Here is a 26,512-nt window from a genome sequence, read left to right as displayed (position 1 = left end):
GATTTACTTCAGGACCTAAATGCAGTAATTTAAGGTTTCCCAGGCAAGGCAACAATGGGGCTTACTGTCTTTAAAATAGGTAATAAGCGTCCCATTAAACTTGGAATAAAAGTTAAAATCTTTAATGGCCCCTTGGTGCAGGGTGGGCCTTGAGTCCATTATGAACACTACTGGACATCAGTATTCACCATTCTCTTTTCCTAGAATGGGTTTTCTTTCACTCTTAAACTGATAAGCACCTGCTTGTATTTGAGATTCAGCTAAAAATGCCCCTCCTTTGATGCTCCAGATGTGAAGTGATTTATTTTGTTGCACTGGATTCTGTTCATGATTTACATTTAATTACTTAAGAACTTGATCCAAGCATTATCTCCAGTAGAGTACAAATGGCCTAAGGTCAGGTCGTCATCCTTTCCCCAACACATCCCTGGTGCAGAGTGTGACTTGTGACCAGTTTAGAGAATGTCTGAATTAATTCGGGATGGTTACTCCAGACTGTGGTGGGATCCAACACTTAGGGAAGTGATGCAGTGTTCCAAAGTGCAGCCCAGATGTCAAAGCTTCATCATTCAGTATTTTTACAAAACATAATTGATGTTACAACATGCTCTGTAGGAACAAGGCTATGAGTTCCATATAAGGTGTTTGAAAAAGGATATACATAACAATTTTGTCATTGTAACTGTGAGATATTACAAATCAAACCAGATCTAGCATGTTTTTGGAAAGTCTTGCCAAATATTTCAATTCAATATTTTCATTATTCCAATCAATTAATCATATCCTGTGCTCTGGAAACCAAAGATATGTGTAGACTATTAGGATGAACAAAAAGAAGCCACCTTAGGATTAACTCCCCAACCTTGCAGGCAGTTTACTGACACCCCACCACCTACTGGAAGGACCACATCTAACCTTGCCAGGGAGTCAGAAGGTGAGCAACTTATCTACCTAATTACCACTTATCTCTTCTAGTTTCCCTGAGCAACTTATCTACCTAGTTTCCACTTATCTTCTCTCGCTTCCTGTAGCCATGGTTGACTCCACTCTGGAAAAATTTTCCCACCCAGCAGGTTTCTCCCTCCGGGCCAGTCCCCTATTATCTACTAGAAGTCTGTAAGTGGCAGTGGGCTCCAGTTCTCTTGCTGGGGTCCCCCTCCACAGGGCGCCTGCCTAAACAATAAACCCTGTGCTGGTGTTTGAGCTGTTGCACTGCCTCTTTCATGGCTCTTTCATTTCTAACATGTGATGCTGAAACCTGGGACAAGCATGTAGTTTCAACTCTCAGCTCTCCACTGTCACAACCTGGAAAGCAGAGGACAGCAACAGTTCTTCCCTGGTTCACTCTCGGACCCTGTGTGTAAACTGGCATCTTCCCCCACCCCCACTGTCTCTCTCCTTTTTCACAACTCTCCCACACTTTCCTTTCGTTTTTGGCACCACCAGAGACCATTTTCCATCACTGGATTTCCACCCAACAATGGATTTCAAATTTTGGTGAGTTTTCCCCTTCATCCAGGTTTCTCCCTAGTCCTACTGTGGATCATGGAAGCCCCAGCTGGGTTAGAGACTCCCTCCACCCACCATTGGATGGATTCACCTGCTATTTTTCTGGGGACACTTGAAAAATATCCAGGTGCATGCACTTGTATATTGGCAGTTGGCAGTGACCTTCTCATACACCTGTCTGACTAGGTAGGGACACTGTGGGGATTGTTCACCTCCTCTCAATCTCACTCTAATACCCACAGGAATTGTGTCAGTTTCAGACCTTAGGGCCCACTGGAATTGTCTTGATTTTGGACACTCAATTTCCAACCCACAAAAAGGGTTGAAAGTCATCCAAGTCCCCAAAGGACAGTCCATTAGCATGTATCCTCTAAAATCTTCATACTCTGGGGCTCACAAAAACCATTAAACTCAAATGGTTATTTCTTTTTTTTTTTTTATAAGTTAGGCAGTGATAACCATTGCCCTGAACAGGGCCCTTTTGATTTCCAGATTTAGCATGATCTCAAAAATTTTCAGCAGATGGTCAGAGGTTCCTTACCTCCAAGCTTTCACTTCTCTCTGCTCAAAATTTCTGTCAGTCTTGTAATTCCTTCCAGATCCTCCTTCTAAATAAAAAATCCTCCAAAAACTGTGTCGTCTTTACCCTCCAAAGCTGTATCACCATTAAAAACTTCCTTTCTGACTTCAACCCAGCTCTATGTCATCCTTTCCTTTTTTTTCTCATCTCACAAGGTATGAAAAGTGTTTAACTTTGAAACTCTTCTTTCTAAGTCTGTCTCACCCATGATGGGGGGTAAGAAAGCTCTCCTCCTCCACAACTGGTTCCAATCTCCTCTCCTAGACTGGCCAACCAGGTGAGGACAACAGAGGCAGAAATAGACAGGGAGAAAGGAAAAGAAAGGTTCTGTTCAAGTCACATTGTCTGTCCTCTATGCATCCTGAGTGACTCACATGGTCCCAGAACTACAACCATAAAATCAATTGAAAATCTAAATGATATGTGGCTAATGGTTGGAGTTACTTTTCTGTCCCAGCCTCCTGGTTTCCCACCTAAAACTAACTCTCTAAGTCTGCCTAAACACTCTACTAACAGTTTTCTCCGTTAAGTCTTGCTTTTGAGTTTTCCAATTGCACACATGTCAAGACTGGGAGGGCGATCAGGTCATATCCAGATCACTGCAGATGGTGACCTTGGGCTGGCCCATTCACTTTCCTGGCCAAAGAACCATGTCTAAAATTCTGCATGCACTTAAAATTAAAATCTCAGTTTTCTAGGTTATGGCATTAAATAAAAGACAAAAGCATAGCCTTCCTGAGTTCTGCTACAGATTCAAAGAGGCATTTGGACTTTTTTTTCAATTAGGCCCCTTACCTAAACTTATGTCTTGAGGGGCTAATTCATTCTACCTTTTCCATGCTTACTAACACCAGTTTCAATGGTGATGTAATCCTTTTTACTGCAACTGCCTGCCCTTTTCCCAGACTGTCACACAAATTCCAATTTAAAAACAAATTTTTAGTATAAAATAAGAAGATTGGCTTGTACATCCCTTCATGCATCTTGTCCAGACAAAGGATACAGAATGCCAGCATCACACCAAGACTAGGTTCCCTAAAATTACTATGAAGATTTGGCTAATAACAAAGCTACCATAGCCCAAGGTAAACTATTATTAGAGTTTATTAAAAACACCTCTAGAAGTAAATCTAAAGCCTTCAATATATAAGAGTATACTTGGAACTAATGTAATTGTTTTGTGCATAATTGTATGAATTTTGTGTACGTCTATTGTATGATTATCTTATTAGAGACAAAAATCTGATGGCTATGGCAGCAGTCTTATTAGATACTGAGATTAACTTAAAAGACTTTCCTAGAATTGATGCATGTTTCAGCTATCAAGCAGCCCAAAATGAGTCCAAAAAGAACAGAATGGGACACACCTCAATCCTCTTCTAAAAATTAAAAAATAACTGATCAATGTATTTGTGGCCACTTAGTTAATTTTTACATGATCTTGAATCTATGCATGCTTAAACTGACATTTATGGTATGCCTAATTTAAAACTTTCTGCATATGCATGTGTTTAAACATCTTTAGGATGCTTGTTATTATGGAGTTAATGTGAAAAAATAAAAGCCTCCTGCTCTCTTCTCTCCCCCACCTCTTGTGCTGTTATTTTTAAGATAAACCAGTTTTTCAAAGTTTTATGTCAATCAGGTCTAACTAGAATATGGGCATTATTTTATGGACATTAACCTTAATCTGTTTCATCTTGTGTAAGTGTAATTTACATTCAATTTTTTATAATTAGATCCATTAACAAATTTTGTCTTTATTAGTTACTTATTGTATAGAAAAACAGTTTAAGATTGCCTTTCTTCATGGGTCTCTAAAGGATATAAAAAGGTATTAGGAATATTTTTGGGAAAAAGCTAAAGGAAATAAGAAAGTGCTAATAAATGAAAAAGGATTTTGTAAACAGGTTTGTCTAATGGAAGAGGGATAAGGACAAATCATCAGAAGGTTCAGAACGTCACATATAAGTTCTGAGTATGTCTTAAAAGTGTATAATAGTTGGAACTCATAAAAGCTTAGGTATGTGATTAAGTTGATTATCATCTAAGAGTTACTTGAAAGATTTTCTAAGGTCATGTGAAACTAGAAACTGATTCTCTATGTTCATAAAATAACAAGGTTATCTTAAAATTATTCTACTCTGAGTAGGGTCTATAAAAAACTGTCATAAGGAAAGATTTTATCAAAATGATTACTCATGTTTTCTGTTGACCTTGTCAAACTTTTAAATACTTAAAAAACTAAACCTTAACTAAATCAGAGTTCATTTTAGCATCTGTTCATGTGAAAGTCTCTTAAATAACTTCTTTTATCTGTGAGAAACAGATAATATTATTTTGGGTAATTCTGGCACAATTAGTACACTATATAGATTTATGACTAAAAGTATGTAGAGCTATATGTCTAGATTTTATCTAAATATTGTACAAACATTTCCAGAGTTAAAAGTATGTCAGCTTAATATAGGTAAAATGACCAGCTAAAGCTCTCTTTTATCCAAAAATATTTCATCCAAACCTTTGGCATATAAAATGGTTAATGAAACTTCTGGCAGTTCTGCTGTTTGTAATCAGTAACATTCAGAACAACCTGCCATTTGGACAATTCTGCTATTTAAAACCTAGCCTATATTTGTCTTAGCCAAATAAGTGGTAATATATATATGAAATGTACTTATGTATCAGGAAATAAGACTATTTGGCATTATAGGCACTAGGCCCTACCTTGTAAGAAATCTAAAGTTTTGACTTTTGTCAGTGCTGTTCACCTATTATCTTACTAGCCAAAACTCTAAATTTTACTCCAAAGAAGAAAAAAAAAAGCTAAACTAATGCATATATCTGACATCTATGTAGTTGTGATAGTAATTGTTGCCAGCTCCTTTGTAATGGATTTATACTCCCCAAATATATAAGCTTTCTAAAATGCAAAGCTTAAAAAACTACCAAGCAGGTATATTGTGTCCATGTGTTCCTAATTGTAACAAGGAGCACTTAGCGGTGCCTCTTTAATGCTGTCAATCAAAATGTTGTCTGCAATGAAAATAACTAGGTAGTCTGACAATTCTTAAACTATTTTTCAGTCTTTTAACCCTGGCTATTCTAAGCCCTGCCATTTGCAGTCTGGGTCCTTCCCTAGAGCATTTGCAATCAACCCCCCAAAAATGATTCTAACATGTACTTATTTTTTCAATCAAGTCAGCCTTCTAAATATTTGCTTTTGTTGGCTTTTTAGAAAACTTTTAACTGTTGTCTGTTGACATTCTGCAGCATTTTTAAGTCATTATGATATCATCTATATCCAGACAGAACTAAAAATGGATGCCAGGTAAGTCCAATTCTTCTAAACCTCTTTTGTTGCATATAATTTGGCCAAATGAGTCTTAATTGGCATTGATTCTCACCTGACCTGCCTGGTCCCTCCCCTCCAACATCAAAAACATCCGGGAAAGCATCCAAGAAAGCTATTCTGGCATCAAGGGGCTTTCATTAGCCAAAATGGTTAATTGACAAAATCTTCAGAGGAGACTCTTCAGTGACAGTTTGGAAACAAGAGGGAAAAAGCTGTCACAATCTAGATGGACTCACTTGTACCAGACTTCACAAAATTTACTAAAGCCAAGAGGCTTTAATGAAGTGATCTTATTCAAGGCTTATAGATATCCAAGCCATTGCAGGCACCTCTGACAGAAGACAAATGCATATTTTAGGCCAAGGCCTTCTATTTAAATGAATAAAAAATACTTTTGCTGGCTCCAAACTTATCTTTTTTAGTAATCCATGCTCATGTAGTTACTTTCCCCTAGGCAGTCTATTTAACTGGGAGTTTTCTGACTTTTACTTACTCTGTATTCTACTTTATAAAGGTATTTCTAGTTTTATATGTAAACAAGTACTTTTGATTTAGCTGTCAGTTATCTGCCCCCTTCACCTGTATTTGTCACTGGCCAAAAGATTCTAGTCCCTGGTTCCCCAGGTACTTGGACTGCTTTTGTTGAGAAGCACTGACTCCCTACTTGGGACCACAGATTAATTTAAAACAGAAAGACATGGCATCTCTCCATTTCATCTATTGTCTTTTGCTCTAAGCCATTCTCTCCTGCAGCCACCTTGGAATCAAGAAAGGACAAGAATGATTGATAACATCTTTATGGCAAGGGACTAAAACTACCCCCAACAACAGACTGCTCAGAATGGAGCAATATCCAGATAACAACTCCAGAACCTCTCTCAAAAACCATAACTGAGATTATGACTAATCCAGTCTCACCTGTGGCTGGGACAATTTAAGTATACATATCTTTGTCCTTTGGTCCCAATTCTTTTTTCTACTTAAACTTATAGTCAATATCTGTGCCTCAAGATCCCTTGGTTTTCCTTCTCATGCTGATAACTATTGGCCCATGTGCATTTAACTACATGTCTCACTTTATCTCCTAAAGGCCTTATTCCCTTATACATGTTGCCACTCAAAAACATGCCATTTTTACAGGAAAAATGCTGCTTTTGTGTCAAGCAGTCCAGGATAGATCATGACACCACTAAGAGACTTTGGGAACATGCTGCCAATATCCAACAAAGAACAATGGACAGTTGGGAAGCCCAGTGGGCTTCCTGGGCTAAGTGGATGCCATGGGTCTTCCTTCTGCTAGGACCCCTTATTTTTTACCATTGTGAATTTGCCTTCTTCAAACACTTTCTTTCTTTGTTTCCCAGATGGTCTAGGCTTTTGTCCAGGATACTATAAACAGATCAACTCAGTTCTATTCCTCCAACAGGTCAGATACAGTCACCTAAAGCAAGAAGACCCTTCTGACACCCCCTCCCCTTAAAAGACCTCAATGCCCCCAAGACTTCAATGCCCCCGTTCAGCGGGAAATGGGTAGAGAAATATCGGCACCCCATTCCTAAAAGGCAGGAATGTTAGGGTGAATGAGAAGAAGCCACCTTAGGATTAGACTCCCCACTCTTGCAGGCAGCTTACTGACATACCACCACCCACTGAAAGGACCACAGCCAGCCTCAAGGAAATGACAAGCCACCACCTTCCCAGGGGATCCAGAGCTGAGCAACTTATCTACCTAATCATCACCTATCTCTTCTAGCTTCCCCTAGCAATAGTTGACTCCACTCCAGAATAATTTTCCCACCCAGCAAGGTTTCCCCTCCAGACCGCTCTCCTATAGCTACTCCAAGTCTGTAAGCAGCTGTGGGCTCCAACTCTCTTGCTGTGGTCCCCCTCTGCAGGGCTCCTTCCTGAACAATAAATCCTGTGCTAGTGTATGATCCATCTCTCTGCCTCTTCCATGTCTCTTTGATTTCTAATGTAGACCTCACAATTATTCTTCCATTTAGAATAGGGAAAATTCTTGTAAGCAGGTACCAACAAGATAGTTAGGGTTAAGAGCTGGTGGGCAGGTGCAAGGATAATCTAGACAGATTCCCTGAAAGACTGTGGGAAGAACCATTATCGCCCTGGAGGTCATCTTAAACAGCCAAAAATCACTTACTTTGCCTTGGACAAAAACTAATAGCATTTTCCATATTCTATGTGATTGCCTCCAGCTGAGTCCCCAGGAGGGAAATCTATTGAGACAAAATATGGATTCTTGTTTGCTTCGAGCTGAGGTGAGAAAGGTGGAGGTGGAGGTCAGAAGCCGATGGCAAAAGGATAAAGTACAAAACCACTATGAGGGTTAAATGATATATAGTAGCTACTCAAAACTAGTTGTGTGGTTTTTTTTCTTTCTTTCTTTTTTGAACTCAGGGCCTGGTGCTTGCTAGACAGGTAGCTACCACTTGAGACATACCTCTGGCCCTCTTTTTGCTTTAGTTATTTTTCAGCTAGGGTTTCTCATTTTTGTCCAGGTCAACATTACCATGATCCTCCTGTCTGCATGGCTTGTAGCTGGCATCCCTGGTAACAGCCACCACACTAGGCTTATTTGTTGATAAGGTCTCCCTAACATTTTCCCTGGAATGATCTTGAACCTCCATCTTCCTGTCCACCTCCTGAGTAGCTGGGATTATAGATGTGAGCTACCACACTCTTTTTTTTTTAAGTCAAAAATTTTTTTTGGAGGGGAGGAGAGGGAGAGGGAAGGTGGCACAAACAATATATACACATGTAAGTAAATGTAAAAATGATAAAAGGAGAAAAAAAAAGGATATGAATTTTCTTCTGGAGGTGAGGCAATTTTCTAAAACTGGATTGGTGGTTGGTTGTATCCATGAATATGTTAAAACTTAATGAAGGGCACCTGTCAATGAGTAGACTTAGAGTATGTGAATCCTATCTCAAAAATTGCTTAATTAAAAAAATTAATGGTCTTTCAGATGAAAATTGTGCAGTGGTTTTGCCTAATTCTTGGGATTAATCTATAATATTGAAATAAAGATTGCTAATCAATTTGTGATCTTCCTATTTTTATGTTAGAAAGGTACATGTCTACCTTATTTCTGGTGGAACATAGTGAACCAGACTCAACTAAAAAGAATTCAAGAATAGAATAGTGCGAATGTAAGTGCATGTGGGTTTTTTATAGACTTACCTATAAATTAAAAAGCTGAAATGAAAATATCTATTGTGAAGGTATAGTTTTTGTTAAAATTTGATACTATTAATACCTAACTCTTGATATTAGGAAAATACTTCTTTGATCCTGGTCATTTTCATCCATTTCTTTTGATTTTAAATAAACCAGAATGTACATAATATTGAGGAAATATGATTTGTACTCCCATTATTTTACATCAACTATCTTTAAGGTAGTTCTTATAAGAAAAATGGGCAAAAAATAATGTTATTGGATTCTACAATGCAAAACCTTGGTGATATCTGCAGCTGCACAGTGGGAGACAATAAAGTTATTTACAGAAATTGTGACTTTCTGGATGGTCCAGAATGGAGGGCTGAGCCCTTGAAAGCCATAGTCTCCCAGAAAGGCCACAGGGGGAGAAAGGAGCTTGGAGCTGGGAGAAAAGCCAGCTAGACTGCCAGGAAACATGTGGTGCAGGATCCCTTCACAAGGAAACTGGTGAGTCTGATCACTTCAAAGGAAGAAAGGTCAGTCTGAAAACAGAGAGAAGAATATGTGATTATGAATGTATATTTTAGAGGTCTTTTTGTCTAGATATAGCTTTTGTGGAAAATGAGAAAAAGTAAACAGAAAGCCTTGATTTTCTATTGAGAGGCAAACAAAAAACAAAACAAAGGGAAAAATTCACAAGTTTGTTCTTTTTGAGAGATGCTTTAAGCAAGAAAAAGTAAATAATGAAAACAACCAGGAGATCATGGTCAAAGATGACCCAATGTTACAGCATGTCTGAAAATGCTTCTGAAAGACAACACAAGGCTAAAAATAGCTCCAACAAAAAAAATTGTTCCCAGCAAAGCTTCCTGGGCAAAGCTCCCAGCAACTTGAAGAGGCTCTGATCAGAAAAGAAGGGAGATACTGCTCTGCCTTTTTGGACTAGTAGCCAAAAGAGCATTTAAAGACAACAGAGAACCAAGTATGAATGTGTGTGTATCACACCTCCAGGCTTCTCTTTTATCTGGTTCAGTTATTCATTTTGAGGCAGACTAGTAAAGGGGAAATAACTCGCTGTGGGACCGCCTTCTCTTAAACAGATCCTACTCCCCAGCATGGCCCTGACACATCTCTAAAGCAATAAATCCCCTCTGAGTTATAAATCCCCTGGCAGTCAAAAATATTTTTACTGCTGGGCTTGCATGGCCTCCACTTTGACCTCTTAGGCAAAGTTCTCTACTTAAGACCTTAAGAATTTTGGTCACATCTCATACAATTATAAACCAGAAAATTAGCATAAGCAATTGAGAGGAATGTCCCAGGTTATATGATGAGGCTATGTTAGTTAAACCTGCCCTCCATCTTAGTCCCTTCCTAAGGACTCCCCAGATTTTTCCCACCTTACAACTTATACATTAGGCTTAAACAAATAAATCAATCCTTCTGTGCCACCTGGCAGAGCCTACTACTTCTTTTCTTGCAGTGCTTTATTCTTACTCTTTCTTTCCTTTTCTTTCAATAAAATTTTGCTACTGTTTTACAATTTGTGTTTCTGTCCAGTTCTCTTTTCAGATGCAAGAAGGGCTTGACATCTTCTGAACTACTGTTTTCTTATACCACTCAGCCCAGTAGCAATTTGAACCTACATGACTTTTTTAATAGAAATGAAAAGAATATGAGACAAGAAAGCAGAGAAAAGAGCATGATCTAGGGATGGACACTCCCTAGAGGAACTAAGAACAAGCAGATCATCTAAACCAGGCAATGGGAACATAGAAGCAAGTGTGGCAGCCCTGCGTGTGGCACGGAACTGGCTAGGATGCCCTGCCTCAACACTTAGAGGTTGCTATTATGGTTTCTGTTTTGATCTTATTTAGAGTAGATATGGTTATATTGGTAATTTTGGTTTTCACCTTCTCAAGGAAAACAATTTTATTATAAAATGATGAGAATTTAGTTATATAAAAGACAAATGAGTTTAAAAACATAAATCAGTAATTCCTACATAAGTCTAAAGTAATTTATGCCCAAACTCTTTCTAGATGACTGTATTCCACATTGAATGGCTAATATAATTACACATAATTAAAAACTGTAGGTTTCACTTTTGAAAAAGTCTCAGATATTCTATGAAATTCCCAGTAATGCAAGTCAAAAGCTTCTTAAGTTTTCAAAAAGAAAAGCAATACAGCAAAAGCAGGAGACAACATATGAAAAAAAATGGCTTTTATCAAAAATCATACTAAAAATTTAAGTCCATGAAATTTCATTTCTGCTAAATGTATTCTTTTCCTTTCATTCAGTGGAATTTCAGAAATTTTTGAGATAAGACCCCTCCTTACTGTGTTCTCCATCACATTCTGAGATAAATTCTTCAATAGAAGATGTCTAAGTCTAGAACAAACTGTGGGGCACACACAGAACTGCCTCAGCCTCTAAGCCACCTGCACATTTGTCTATGAGAAGTTTCAACATTGCCTATGTAAGATGGAGAAAACAAATGGCCATAATGATTGACTTACTTCATTACCAACCTGCATCCCTGAAGCAGACTCTAGCGAGAGAGGTTTCGGGGCGTCAGGTATTTAAAGACAATGGTGGCCACAGGGTCAGTATGTTGCTCATAACCAGCAGTGAAGGTGTTATTAAATAAAATATTAGAAAAAAACACACATAGGCATTTTCTTTGCATTTGCTGCCTATCATAGCACCAAGTACAGCACGGTAGCTGCCCTCAGTGGCTACCAAAGGAGGGAAGGAAGCCCAGCAGCAATTTGCAGCCTATATAGAGGAGGGTAAATTGTTGGAGTATTTTAGTGCACATTGGATTATTTTAATGTTTTGTGATCAAAAAGGGCATTTGGTTAGACTTCAGCCAAGTCTTTTGAAGAGAGATTATTTTAGAAAGTAAAACTGAGATGTTCCATGTTAAGTTAAATTCATCCCAAGAACTGTATGAAGAATCTTAACTTTATTGGTGAGTACTCTTTCAATTCTGTAGCACACCATCTCCCTTCTGTTATCTGGATTTGAGACAGGAAAAGTTTTTAATAAATATTTCTCACTATAAAACCTCCAGTATGTAACTAAAGCAAATAAGGATAAAGTTTATTTACATATTTATGTGCATAATTATATAATTGGCTCAAAATTGCTCCTGAAAGTCACCAATAAATGATTCAATATTAAAACAGTAATTCTGAGCCTTCCCCAGAAAGTTTTTAAATGTTAATTGCATGTATAATTTTTAATTCTCACAGCTAAAGAAAATAGTACTAATAAATAAGCACAATAGTTTATCCAATTCACATGTGACAAAGAAAAGGGAAGTTGTATAATCATATTACTATTTAAAATAAATAAATAGTATTTTGACAAACATAACAAGAATGAAAGATAGTTTTAAAATAGAAAAATTCATAGGAAAATATTGAGGAAGACAAATGAAAAGTCATAAAATGATAAATCATATTATTGCTAAATGAAAATACCTATGTTTGTTTTTCTGGTTACTGTATGTGTATTATAAGAGTTTTAAAATAATTTCCTTTTTGTCAAATGTCCTATTGTATGGCACTTGTCATAGTTCAAATATGACTTTTGTGACTGCCATTTTGAATGATAAATACATACTTATTTAATTCAGAAATTACCATATTATATGTTTAAATTGAAATTATGAAACTGATAGACTGCAAAGATTCATTTAGCAAGTTTCTTGATTCCTTAAAATACATCTAAGCTATGACTGACAGAGTAGCTCAAGTGGTACAGCACTTGCCTAGCAAATGTGCAACCCTGAGTTCAACCCCTGGTACTTCAGGGAAAAAAAAAAAAAGCATTGGATTATTGAGTTTAAACTATAAGTAGATAGCAAAAGAGAAAAAGAGAATTTCTAGCTGGCACAAAATTAATATTGTGTTAATATGGCTCCACAATGAAATGAAGTTGGTAACAGGCAAGAAAAATGTGTAATTGAAATGAAATCAACTTTCACTGTTGGAATTAGTTTTTGGACTCTCTGGTGTCTTTATGTTTCCTTTAAATTATTCATAGTAATATCAATAACCATTGCATCAGAAAATTAAAAATAAAAACAAAACTATCAAAAATAAAAGCAAAACTCTGTGTACTGAATAAAGGAACTCCTGACATAGTTAATACATTTTAGTGTTGTTCTGTAAGTCTCCTTGGTCTTAGTTGGTGACTGGTAAATTAAATATAGAAATATTTCTAAACTAATGTTTCATAGAATAATATTTTCATCACCAATAACACAATGCTATTACACCTTGATCCCCTTTTTTAGATCATTTATCATAAAGTTGATTATAGCTAATATCACAAAATTCAGAGTTCTGCCTTCCAGGAGGATATAACTTGAGGTGGGTTAAAATTTCTTGAACTGTGTACTTGAGACATATGTATGATTTTTGTTCTAATAGTGAGATACAGAAATAAAGCGTTTAAAATGTTATAAGTGAACTTGGCATTGTAAAATGAGATTCAGAGATTTCTTTAATAAAAGTGAAAATTAAAGTAAAAAGAGAGATTTCTTCTTCCTTCTCTGCTGTCAGGTGTTATTAGCATGAAACTTCTTGCCTCATTCACCATAGGTCAGCACTTCCTACACTGGTGGGTTGGAGGAAGATATGCACATGCAGCATCATATTGAATATTTTAGAAGAAATGAGATAAAGAAAGCTAATGAGTTATATTCAATAACAGGTAAGGTAAAGTTCCTAAAAACTTATCTAAACTGTGCAAATTAAAAGCTGTTAGGTGGCCAGAGTAAGGCAGGCTAGAAGTAGGGAAAGATCAGGAGTCATAGGTAGGTTGCCCAGGGATGGCCCAGACCACCCTTACCTGGCTGGGAACCACCCATGCCCCTCCCCACTCATTGATTATTGGGTGAAAATCATCTGGCTCCTCCCTTCCCATAGATTAAGTTTTAAAAGTACCTAAGAGAAGCTTTCTCTCTCTGCCAGCAGACTCCACCTGCACCCCACCATGCTCCCTTCTGAAATTTCTCTCTACCTAACATTTAACAAACTCCCTTTACACCCATGTGTCCTAGGATGGATTCTTCACCATAAAGAATTTGGAAGTCTCGTGATCACTGACTGCACCAGCACCATTAACAAGAGTACCATGAGTACCTACTAATTTACCTCCCACTCTAATTATTAAGGAGTTTGCTACGTAGCTATTTTTGTCTGGCTATAAATCAACAAACATGAAATGCACAAAAGTTAATCCCTTACAGCTTGGCCTTTGTAAGGATAGACTGGAAAGGCAGGCTACCTTTATGCTTAATCCAAATCCTCCTACTGTTTGTCTTCTGATGGTCACCGTTCTTTCCTGAAAGACAGGATTTTTAAGAGTGGTTAGTGTTTCCTAATACTAGACTCACATACCATTTTTTCCCTCTGGGTTTTACTTTTCTCTTAAAAAGGAAAAAAAAGGGATAGATTTTTGACATCATAAAGGCTCCAAATATTGCAATTAATGGATCATTTTATAGTTTTAAATTAAAGGTCAGTAATTTCTTTGTCACAATAAAAGGGGCTATTTTATTATTAAACTATGAAAAATTAAGTTCTTTTCAACAATGTTTTAGAATATATTTTGGAATCTTTAACTTTTAAATTTCATCTCATTTTCACATTGTATATTCTCAATTAAGAAATGGCAAGTTTGCAGTAACATAATGATAACACAATGTTAATGGTGAATATTCCTCGGGCAAGCCTTTTCTCAGCCCCTACTGGTCATGTTTGTGACGTGAATGATTCATGTGATGTCAAAGATTGAAACTGTGAATAATTCAGGTCCAAAATCATTAATGCACTATTTAGAAAAAGAATTAATTACATGCCTATGTAATAATTGCCATGGAATTAACAATTTTCAAAATCAGTTCCTCTTATCCTTTCACAATGGAAACCATAATTCAGTTACTAGCTTATGAGAGTTAAAAAATATTCAAAGACAAAGGTATGAGGACAAAGAGCCACATTTAGACATGTCCTGCAATTTTCAATTAGAAAAATCAATATTAGGTGTTTTTAGGCAATCGTCTTAAATGTTGCATACTCCTGACACGCTGAAGGGCTGGATGCTACATCTGTAACTTGTGCCATTTACATTAGTTTTCTTTCACCTGCCCATAACCAACTGAAGTAGCACCCCTTGCTTCTCACCCTGTATTTTGGCTAAGTATTGGTCATACAGTGCCTGTTTCTCTATACCTAGTGATCTTTATTCTTATAAAAACAGATTGGCAAGCTGCTTTTACAAAACTGCCAGTCAAACCAAAGTTCTTAGATGTTGGGAACTATTTCCTTAATTCTTTTCTTTAAGTATTAAAGACTTGCTTCCCTAAAATAGTTTCAGTACAAATGGGGCAATGAACCCAAATCAGTTGTCTTAAACTAAAAATGTCCCTCAGAGAAAATGCATTTTAATTAAGGAATGCCTTGCCTACATTATCTAGGTATCTTGCATAACAAAGGCCAGTAACTTTTGTTCTGGAGTTCAGGACCTTCCTTGGATAGGAATAGCTAGCCCACAGGGTTATGGAAGCTCATTCTCCACAATCTGCCTTAAACTGCTGACTCAAAGAGGAGCTCAGAGAATCTACAGAAAGTGAATTCCAAAACCTCAGAAGCAGCACTTATTTAAATGTTCTTTAAATGCTCAGCACACCCACATGTGTACACACACTCACACACACACACACACACACACACACAACTTGTACACCATAGTTAGCACCTGTTCGCTAGTTCTAAGAAAGGCAGGAGACTGGCAAAACAAATTACCTGTGTTTAAAAGCTGAATTTTATATTGGTCACTACAGGCAGCAGGAAGCAAGAAAGGGAAATAAATATCGGCCCAGTTGGGCATCTGTTTGCTGATACTCCTAGTTGTTTGTGTTAACACTCCTAGTCTACTTCCTCCCGGCCCCCACACACATCTGATTCTCTCCTCCTATCCCCAGAAAGATTTAAAAGAAGAAACAAAAAGCATTAATGAACTGTTTAAACTGCTCACCTCATAAACCAGATAAACTGATTTGAAAATGTATTGAGTTACACCTGAGTGTTCTAAATGCTGTTGCCAGTAACAAACCACTGTCCTCTGAGAAACCAAGGTATGGTCAATTAGATTGCTTTGTAAAACACAAAATCCACACTGCATACACTCACAGATATAAAGTGCCTTTTGAAATCTAAATATGAAAAAATTTTAGCCAGAGAGTAACAGCTTTAAAACACTTGTCGCACAACTAAATTATCTGTGTCAATGCAATGAGAAAGCTTGTTTTCAACACTCTGTGCTTCATAGAAAACGTAATGATGATTCACACCTGCTCTTCAGACTATTATGTTTAAAATACACACACAGGCCAGGCGCCCATGGCTCATGCCTGTAATCCTAGCTACTCAGGAGGCAGAGATCAAGAGGATCACATTTCAAAGCCAGCCTGGACAAATAGTTTGAAAAACCCTATCTAGTAAAAAATCCTTCATAAAAAAATGGGCTGATGGAGTAGCTCAATAGAGGCCCTGAGTTCAAGCCCCAGTACCTCAGAAAAAGTAAAATAAAATATACACACAGTATGAAGTATATGGGAAGGAAGTGGAAACAACACAGAAGCTAGAAAGATTATCAATTAGAAAGTTGTACTGATTTTGTGTGAAAGAAACAAAGAAATTAAGAAAAAGAGGAATTATCCATTAGCTCCTTTGACAATTAAGGAAGAGTGGATTAACGGGATGCACTTGTACACCTCTTACAGCACTTAAGCACTTTAAATACTTACCCAAAGAGACTGCTCTTTATATTTTTCCACTACAGGTTTCTGAGAACTGAGTATGTATCTTGCTCAAAGTTCTATCCTAAGCATTTTAGCACATGGACTAAGTCAAAATTAAATATTCATGTTAAAGGAAAAAAAAGAGCAAAACATTTTCACAAAAGCCAAACAAAAGCCAGCCTGGCAGTTTCTTACAAAGTTAAACTTGGTCTTAACTTATGATCCAAGAATTCCACTGTGAGGTATTTACCCATCTGATTTTAAATTGTGTTTACACAAAAATTTCCTGCAAATGTTAATAGCAATTGTATTCATTATTGCCAAAATCTACAAATGACCAAGAAAGATATTCTTCAGTAGGTGAATGGGTGAGCAGATTGTGATACAGCTAAACAATGACTTTTTCAGCAATGACAAGAAATGAGCTATGGAGCTGCTAAATGTCAGCAGATGATGTGTAAATGTGTGTTCTTAAGTGGAAAAAATGTATCCCTCTTGTGAGGGACTTTGAAAATGGAGGAAGGATGTACATGTGGTCAGAATAGGAGTACTGAGGGAATCTGTATTTCCCTTTCAGTTTTGCTGTGAACCTAAAACTGCTCTAAAAATAAAGTCTTAAAAAATGATGTAGAAACCTAAAAGGTACCTTGGAAAGTGAAAGAAACCTTTTTGAAAAAACTACATACACTGTTTCCTCCTATGGAGACAATGAAACTTTGAGTGGTCTCTGGGGACTCACTCAGAAGAGGAAAACGATTGAATATATGAAACACAGGATTTTTAGGGAAATGAAATGACTCTGTGACACAGAATAATGGATACAGAACATCATGCATTTGTCAAAACCCATACAACTTTAAAGCACAGAAAGTAAAACTTAATGTATGCAAATTTAAAAAATCAGCATGGCACTGTGCTAGATGATAAAGGTGAATCACAGGAGAGTCTGCGGTAACAGTTCTAACATTGCTGCACATGTATATTGAAATGCAGGGCGCCACTTTTCTCACTGATGGAGTGGGAATTTGTACATGAGCATTGGAAAGAAGCTAGAATGTTCCACAGGGTAATGGAATATAATTTGAGACGTCAGCCAGAATGCTCTTGTTTTGCTTACTATAAATATGACATTTACATACAGAAATATTATAGATGTGTGAATATGCTCAGGTTATGTTTTATCTTTTTTAAAAACAGCTTTATTGACATATAATTCATATGGCATGAAATTTGCCATTTAAAGTGTGCAACACATTGGCTTTTAGACAAATTACAGAGTTGTGAATCCATCACCACAATTAATTTTAGAATTTGAAGTCATTTCTCTAAAAAACAGCCAGATACCCTATAACCCCTATCCCCCATCCCAGTCTTAAGCACCTAGCAATCTAATTTTTGTTTCTATAGATTTGTATGCTGTAGACATTCACATAAATGGAGTCATATCTTATGTGATCCTTTCTGTCTAGCTTTTTAGCATAATGTCTTCAAGGTCATCTGTATTGTATTATGTGTAAATATTTCATTTTGTTCCATTGTCAAATACAACTCTACTTCATAAGTATGATGCAGTATGTGAAGGAATTTCTGTTCAAGTGATAATAGAATAAAATCTGAGAAATAAAGAGAATGAAGACTCAGGCTTTAATGGAGGTTTTTTTCTCAAGAAAAGGGTACTGGAGGTGGAAAGGGGCATACAGCACTGACAGAGGGGGGTTATGGTGCCCAAAATCAGCACAAGGAAGAAGCCCTTCTATGGGATTGCTACAGTAGTCCAGGGTCATAGTTTTCCACTAGTTGCAAGGATGGCATTTTTAAGAAGCTTCTTCCTGATGGTTTAAGGAGCTGTTCTCATGTAAGATATGGATCAGTAGCAAGTTCATTTTTGGAAACTTGTGGCACTACCCTGTACCTGGTGGGTTTTGACCTTGCAATAAGATTAGAAGTAAAAGGTGATAAAGACAGGTGCATTCCAAACATTGTCCTCAAAGAGGAAAGAGACATGTTTTTACCCTTACAGAACAGGAACTTAGGACTCAAGAATATATCTTGTCTTTTGTTCCCATGAGGATCCCTGTCTACCTTATTGTAACACAGTTTATTTATCCATTCCTCCATTGGTGGACATCTGGGTTATCTCTCCCATTTCATTATCCCGAATAATGCTGCTTGGAACATTTATGTGCAAGTTTTCCTATGAACATGCATGCTTATTTCTCTTTGAAATATACAAAGGAGTACAACTGGGAACTGTCAGACTGTTTCCCAAGGCAACAACTCTTTAATCTTTCTGCCAGCAGTATATGAGGATTCAGATTCACATCGTCACTAACTTTTGCTATTTTCTGTCTTTTTCATTACAGCTATATTAGGGGGTGCATTAAGTGGTACTGAGGTTTGAACTCAGGACCTTGCACTTGCTAGGCAGGTGCTCTATCATTTAAGCTATTCTTCCAGCCCTGATTAGAGGCAATTTAATGGTGATAAAATATTTTATTTATGGTTTTCAGATGAATTTCCCCTATGGCATCTTTTCATCTGTTTATTGACTACTTATTCATCATCTTTAGATAAATGTCTATTCTAATTCTTTGGCTGCATTTGATGGCCCATTTCATTATTGGATTGTGAGAGTTCAATACTTATTTTAGATTCATGTGTCATACCAGATCTACAATGTTCTTCCATTTTGTCTTATCATGTTCACTTTTTTGATAGTATCCTTTGAAGAACAATTTTTAAAATTTTAATGAAATGCAGGTTATCTGTTTTTTTCACTGTTACTTGTATTCTTGGTGTCACATTTGCAAAACCCTTGCCTTAATCCAATGCCAGTATATTTTATACCTATGGTTTCTTCTAAGAGTTTCATATGCTTTGCTCTTACATTTATATTATAATTGAATTTGAATTAGTTTCTGTGTGTGGTGTAAGATAGGCATTCAAATTTGTGGTTTTGTATGTGGGTATCCAGATGTCCCAGCTTATATCATAAACAGACAACTATTCCCTGATTGGTCTTGGAACACTGGCTGGAAATCAACTGACTACAAACATGAGTTTGTTTTCAGACTCTCAATTCTATTTTATTGACCTGTATGTCTGTCCTTATGCTACTACCACATGGTCTAGACTACTGTCTATTCACAGCAAGTTTTGACATTGAAAAGTGTGAATCCTTCCAGTTTTTCTTTTTCAAGAAAAAGTCCCTTATAGTTCCATATGAATTTTCCTATCAGCCAGTCTATTCCTGTGAAGAAATTAAACTGGGATTTTAACAGGGATTAACAAACAGTTCTCAGGATCATTGCTGTATTAACAATATTAAGTCTTTTAATCCTTGAAAATGGAATGTCCTCAATGCAGTTTGGACTCCTTAATTTCTTTCACTCATGAGTGAAAATTTTCATTTTGCAGAGTAAATATTTTTCAGTTTTGTTAAATTTTTGCCAAATATTTCATTTTTTGATGTTATTTTAAATAAGTGCTATCATTTAGAATTAAGAGTTCTCAGTCCTAAAGAAATAATAGCATTCTCTTTCTGAGAAGGCTTAGGCATTAAACTCACCTTCCCAGATAATTTCATAAGAACCTAAGAAATTAAAGGTAATACAGTCCAAAAAATGCCCCTCTCTTTTGGGTTCTGTTAGAGATCATATTTATAGCACTCCTAAGGTACCTTTCGTTCCTTAGCAAACTCCTAATAGTCTTTCTTTTCTCACTATAACCATAGTAGAGAGAAAGGAGACCAAAGTTGTTGCAGAAAATACAGTTGTAGCAGATCCTTAGCATCTGACTTAAAGGTGGTTAAACAATGGGAGCTATGTGAAATTTAAGTAGTCTCTGTATAGCTTTTCAGAAAGTTCTATTTAGCTTTCGGAATGGTGTAATTCCACTTTTGTTTTCCTCACCATTAAAAAATTGAGATGCTAATGTCTTTGAAGTTTTATTCTTGCAAATGAGCATGTATAATGTAGGCAGCATTTGCAAATAATAAGCTTTGTTTAAATAGTGATGTTACACAGCCTGATGAAGGTCAGCATTTTAATATGACATCCAGGCATGGGAGCCACTGCCCATTTGCAGCTTCTGCTGTTTTGTCTCTTATTTCATAACACTGTGTAATAATAACTTTCACTATTTCTGTGAACTAATGTACTGGTTCTCTAACTAAAAACTGTGCTGTGGGACTTTTTGTTGATTCAGACAAGTAGGCATTCAAAAAGCTTCATGAAATAAAGATGTTCTATCTTCTAATCATCTAATAACTTGTGTTCAAATATGTCATTTTGAAAAGTTCTTTTAGCATATTACAGAAAGACTGTTTGCATAAGTTTTTGTCTGAAAAATATGTTTGAATAATTAGGCTAAAATGTATTTGAATGTTTATATTGTTATCTAATGTTTCCTTTAATAATGTCTTGAATAATCCAGTTTTCAAAGAAAAGAGAATGATACATTGGCAATTATTTATATTAATAATAATTATTGTTATATTTATATTTCTTCAATGTTCAATATTTTACTTACTGGAATTAATTTCTGATTTTATGCTATCATCAAACAGTACTTGTTATAATCACCCTTTCATAATGTTGATTTATGGGAGAATTATAGTAAAATCATTAAATTCTGTTTTTGCTTCTACTGAGATTATTGTAGGTAAAAGACTAAATAGACTGATAGATAGATGATATAGACAGACAGACAAATAGATAGATAGATAGAGATATCCTTGTCTTTTCAGCTGAGAGGGCTTAAAAGAAATGGTGCTATATAATGCAGATTGTTTAAATACCATCTTATCCCAATTGTGAGGTCCTGGGCACAGGCTGGTCACTTTCCCTTCTTGAACAGCTGATGCAGTCCACATCATCAACCATCTCACTTGTTTGGGCTCTCACAGCCCAGAGCACTCTCCACCTGCTTTACTAGCTCCAGCGTCAGCCTCTATACAATTAGGGAAAATCTCTATACCTCAGAGTGACACTGTAACTATTTAAACAGTCAATCCTAACCAGCCCACTTGCCTCACCAACCCATTCCTTGCCATGGAAACAACAATGAAGGCTCTTAGTCATTTTCCCCTCTAACCCTGGTAGCGAGAACCAATGCTGCTTCCTTGAGTGTGCTGCCTGCGGCAGGCTCCTTTCTTCCCAGGGAACTGTGAGCAACTACAAAGAACTTTCTGATTTTGCTCTCTTGATTTGTGTCTAGTTCACCCTACCTTACCCACAGTAATAAGATGAAAACACACTACAGAGAACAACTACCCTGCCTAGCACCCAAGTGCTTGATTTTTAATGTAATTTTTCAATAAAATGAACCTGACCTCTTTGGAAAATAGTGGATGCTAGGACTAGGGCAGAAAGTATACAAGATGAGTTGGAAATATCTTATACATACTATCAGGAAGTACAGAAGTGCTAAGGAAAAAAATGTGCATTCAAGAGCCACAAACATCAAGAGAAAGAACCATCACTGACCAATTTTGAATGTTAAACATTCAAAAATATAATAAAGTTGAATTGGGTTATAGTTCCAGGCATAAATATCCACAATCCTTGCTGATATGACTAAAGTGCTGAATAAATAAGTAAATGGCAAAAAAAGTATACAAGAAGTCTAAATAATTACATAGATATCTATCTTAGGAAGTAAAGCATAACTTCCCACCCTTTTAGGTGCAGGCTGTGCATAACTTCTTCCCAGAGAATACTGTTTGCAAAGGGACAGAACAATAACTTCATAGTGGAAAAACCTAACAAAGCATCTGAGCTAGGTAATCCAGGTCTGTCGGAGACAAGGCTCCCTTTGTGAGCCATTCTGTCTTGACCTTGCCCTGGAACATTTTGCGGTTGTTTGTTCCAACTTCTCCATCTCCAGCACAAGATGGCGCCGTCCCTGCTTCTCTTCCGGGAGTTTACCTTGCCGCCGGTGCGAACGGGCACCCTACAGCAGAACCAGCCAACCAGCCTGCACCTCCTCATACCCCTCACTCCCTCAGCACATAAATACCCCTGTGTGAACAATAAAATTTTGCAGCTTGATCAGAACTCCTGTCTTGCTGTCTCCTTCGTGTCTCTTGTCCCTTCATTCTTCCCCTTCTAGGTTCGCTACCCACGCTGATGTGTCCTGCAGGACGGGACATCTGGCGCCCAACGTGGCTGTAGCTATTCCTTTGATTGCAGGGAGAACACCGTCCTCCGGGAAGGCTTGGGCCCAAGCAGAGTTCGCGATCGCCTCGGCAAACGCAACCGAGAGACAGATCCAGGAGGAGAGTGAGGACGGCAAACGGTGAGTGACCCACCCTGGGACAAGCAGTGTCGTCACATGATTTGTTTCTTTCAGGCCTCAAGGAGGCCCTCAAGACACGAGGGGCGCGTGTTAAGAAAAAAGACTTGAGGTCATTATTTTGTTACATAGGAGATTTATGTCTTTGGTTTCCTCTCAAAGGAACCATTGATGGTAAAAGATGGCTCCGGGTCGGAGACTGTTTAAAAGACTATTATGAATCTTTTGGCCCCGAAAAGGTCCCTGTGACCGCCTTTTCTTATTGGAACTTGATTAATGACATTCTCAAAAGTGCACCCTTTGATAATGGTACTTTAAAACTTGTTAAAATTGGGCAAAATGCTATGCAGATGGCTTCCCGCCCTCCTACAGGGGTCTCTGACGGTGGAGGACCCACGAATGCTGTCAAACATCTTCAAATAATCGAGCTTTTAAAACCCCAAATCCCTGAACTCACATATCACCCCTTAATGTTGCCTAAATCTCAGATTCCAGATTTAGATCCCAATACATTAGATATTTTGGGAAGTACCTTCTCCTTGCTTAACACTTCCAACCCCACCCTTGCTAAGGATTGCTGGCTTTGCATGACCACAGGAGCAATAATGCCCATGGCAATACCTGTTAACTCCACCGTAAATAATCAGGATACCTGCCAATCTGGACTTCCCTTTAAAGTACAGCCTATGGATGCACCTACAGTATGCCTTCAAGGCAGGATGCAAAAAAATTCTTATGATATTGACATTGGGGTTAGTTCTTTTGGAAATTGCTCATCAGTTCTAAATTATCCCTCACCCACCCCAGCTCTTTGTCCCCCCAACGGTACAGTTTTTTTGTGTGGAGGAAACTCAGCCTTCCCCAGGCTTCCAGCAAATTGGACTGGTAGCTGTGTTGTTGCCTTATTACTCCTAGATATTACTGTTGTCTCAGGAGATGAACCTCTGCCCATTCCTAGCTTAGACACCTTAATTAAAAGACATAAACGGGCAATACAAGCCTTACTGCTCCTTGTCAGCCTTGGAATAACAGCAGCTATAGGCACAGGTACAGCTGGCTTAGGCACGGCTATACACTGTTACCGTCGCCTATCTCAACAACTTATAGATGATGTACAAACTCTATCTGGAACCATTAAGGATTTACAGGACCAAATAGACTCCCTGGCAGAAGTGGTCCTTCAGAACAGGCGAGGCTTAGATCTGCTAACAGCCAACCAGGGAGGTATCTGCTTGGCCTTAGGGGAAAGATGCTGCTTTTATGCCAATAAATCAGGCATAGTACGCACCAAAATTAAACAGCTTCAAGAAGATTTAGAAAAGAGACGAAGGGAGCTATTTGAAAACCCCCTCTGGACTGGGCTTAATGGAATTCTACCCTACCTTTTTCCACTATTAGGCCCCTTGCTAGGTCTACTTTTAATTGTGATCATAGGGCCCTGCATTATAAACAGGCTGATACAATTCATTAAAGAACAAATTAACACCTTAGCCTCTAAGCCTATACAGGTCCATTATCATCGCCTGGATATGGAAGACCGTGCTCCTGAGACCTTCCTTTCAATAGAAACTCGCTAAATGCTCCATCTGGGTTTCCAAATTTTCTCTCTGCCACCCCCTCTTCTTATATAACATTGTTGGTCACTCATCGCCCATTGGGCCCTCCTCCACTGGGCCCCTCTGCTTGGGGGAGGCAGCACCCAGGGAGAGTGATCATAAAGGCTTTTCTAAACGAGGGTGCAGGTAAGACTGCAGGAGGGTGGATCCTAGGATCCCCAGACCCAAGACCTCTGTATGACATGCCCTGGTGCATGGCGGTTGGCATGCTCCTAAAAAATCCGCCTCCTCAAAAAACATGCCGAGGAGATTCTCTTGAGAACTTAGCAAGGACGCTTGCTTACAAAGCAAAAATGATCTCCACCCTGAGGAACTGGGCCTCTGTCATCCCCTCTCAATAAGCCGACATATTCTGGTCATGTTTGTATAAGAATAAGGGGGACAGGTCCACATCCCCAGTCATGCTGATCACCTAGACTGCATGTAGAGTGAATAAATTGGCCATTTACCTCTGTGATCCAGCTTCCCAAAACACATAACTTTAGTTTTATCTTGAGAAAAAAAAATCAGGAAAAATTCAAGAGAGGTGGTTCTAAAAATACCTGAACAGTACTGCGTAAAACTAAGATCACCAAAAACATCCTACACAGTAGTAGAGTAGTAATAAAGTTCTAAGCATACCATACGGTCACCACCTTGCAGTTTCTCTCTCCTTCCTAGGACTTAGTGCAAAATTTCTTTCAAGTTGGTTCTGTTTCCTGGCTGCATGTCTGTCTTTTTCTTAATTGGCTCTTTTCATTTGTTTACTAATAATCGTCCATTGTTCATTCATGTATGGCATTAAAACGACAGAGGAACAGAACAGATTAAAAATCCCTGTCTGTACATGCTCATAGCCTAGTGTGAGAAAGACTAACAACAGCAAATATCTCAAGGAGAATAATGGCAGAGAGCAGTATTTGGTAGCAATAAAATGGGAATAAAAGGTAATCTCTCAAGATAACATTTGAGCACAGTTCTAGTCTTGATGAGGAAATAGTGATCTATGTGTATACCTGGATGAAGAGTGTGCTAGGCATGGAAACTTTCAGTTGCAAAGGTCTTAGGTAAAGTTTGCCTTAGAAGACTCATGAAATAAAAAGCTACTGCAGTTCATGTCTAGTGAGAAATGAAGAAGTGGTAGAAGATGAGACCAGAGAGGAGAGTTGTGAAGCACTGGATTTAGACAGCCAGTTATTAGTTGAGAATCATTCTGTGACACATTGAACAGGACGGCAGGAATTTGAATACAGGCATAATTCTGACATCTGTGTAGAGATTAGACTGCTGCAGAGATGTGAGAGAGGGGCTCTAATTTGAATTGGGGGCACCAGTTTGGTGGATCAAGGCAAGAAGTGACAGTAGCTTGGATGGCTTGGAGCAGGGTATTGGCAGTGGAAATGAAGAGAAATGGCTACATATGGATAGATGTTTAGTAGAAAATTACATGATCTGCAGAAACAATTTTCATAACTTTATGAATTTTATTCCTGTATTTTGCCTTATTGTACTGGATAATAGCTCTAAGATTATGTAGAATAGCAGTAGTGTACACAGATCTCCTTGCTTCTTCCTGAACATAAGAGGAAAGCACTCAATTTTTTCATATTATTAAGTATGTGATTATTTGTGGATGTTCATCTGTGTTCCATAAAAATGTGCAGAATTTTCCATTACTAGCTTTCTGAGAGTTTCTGTCTGTTTTTCATGAATTTATGTCATTGATTAATTTTTAACTATGACAACATCATTACATCCCTGGAATAAAAACCCCTCTTGGTCAAGATGTACAATTATTTTTCTATCTTTCTGAATACTATTTTCTGATATTTCATATGAATTTTTGTCCTATACTCACAAAGGATATGGGCTATAGTGTCCATTTTTGTACTGTCTTCATCTTGTTTTAGTGTCAGAATACTATAGGCTTGAAAATTGAAATGATAAGTATAACTTTTGCTTCAATTTCTGGGAGGGATTCAATAGGATTGGCATTAATACTTCCTTAAATATTTGAATTCTGTAGTGAAGTCACCTGGGCCTGCAGATTTCTTCTTTGGGCATTCTTTCATACAAATTTATTTCCTTAGTAGTTACAGGGGAAATTAATTAATGTATTTCACATTGGGTGAAGTTTATTTGCGAGATTAGTCCATTTCAGCTAAATTTGTTCAACCTG

The 26,512-nt window shown here is 37.6% G+C and overlaps 1 protein-coding gene across 8 annotated transcripts in view; it reads right to left on the bottom strand.

The window, feature by feature from the left end:
• Sntg1 (syntrophin gamma 1) overlaps window positions 1-26,512 on the bottom strand; it is an 825,003-nt gene that overhangs the window by 306,052 nt on the left and 492,439 nt on the right. For 4 of the 8 annotated variants that reach the window (XM_074068519.1, XM_074068513.1, XM_074068514.1 and 1 more), the window contains one exon: window positions 13,927-13,983. The exons of 1 other annotated variant lie outside the window; for it this stretch is intronic. In XM_074068519.1, the coding sequence (XP_073924620.1) occupies window positions 13,927-13,983 (57 nt within the window). Of the gene's footprint in view, window positions 1-8,967; window positions 9,165-11,144; window positions 11,557-13,926; window positions 13,984-26,512 lie in introns of those variants that run through there. 3 more of the 8 variants (XM_074068516.1, XM_074068517.1, XM_074068518.1) reach the window with 3 other exon arrangements.

This window comes from Castor canadensis, chromosome 3 (genome assembly GCF_047511655.1).
Source record: "Castor canadensis chromosome 3, mCasCan1.hap1v2, whole genome shotgun sequence".
Lineage (NCBI taxonomy): Eukaryota > Metazoa > Chordata > Mammalia > Rodentia > Castoridae > Castor > Castor canadensis.
This window is presented reverse-complemented; position numbering and strand designations above follow the sequence as displayed.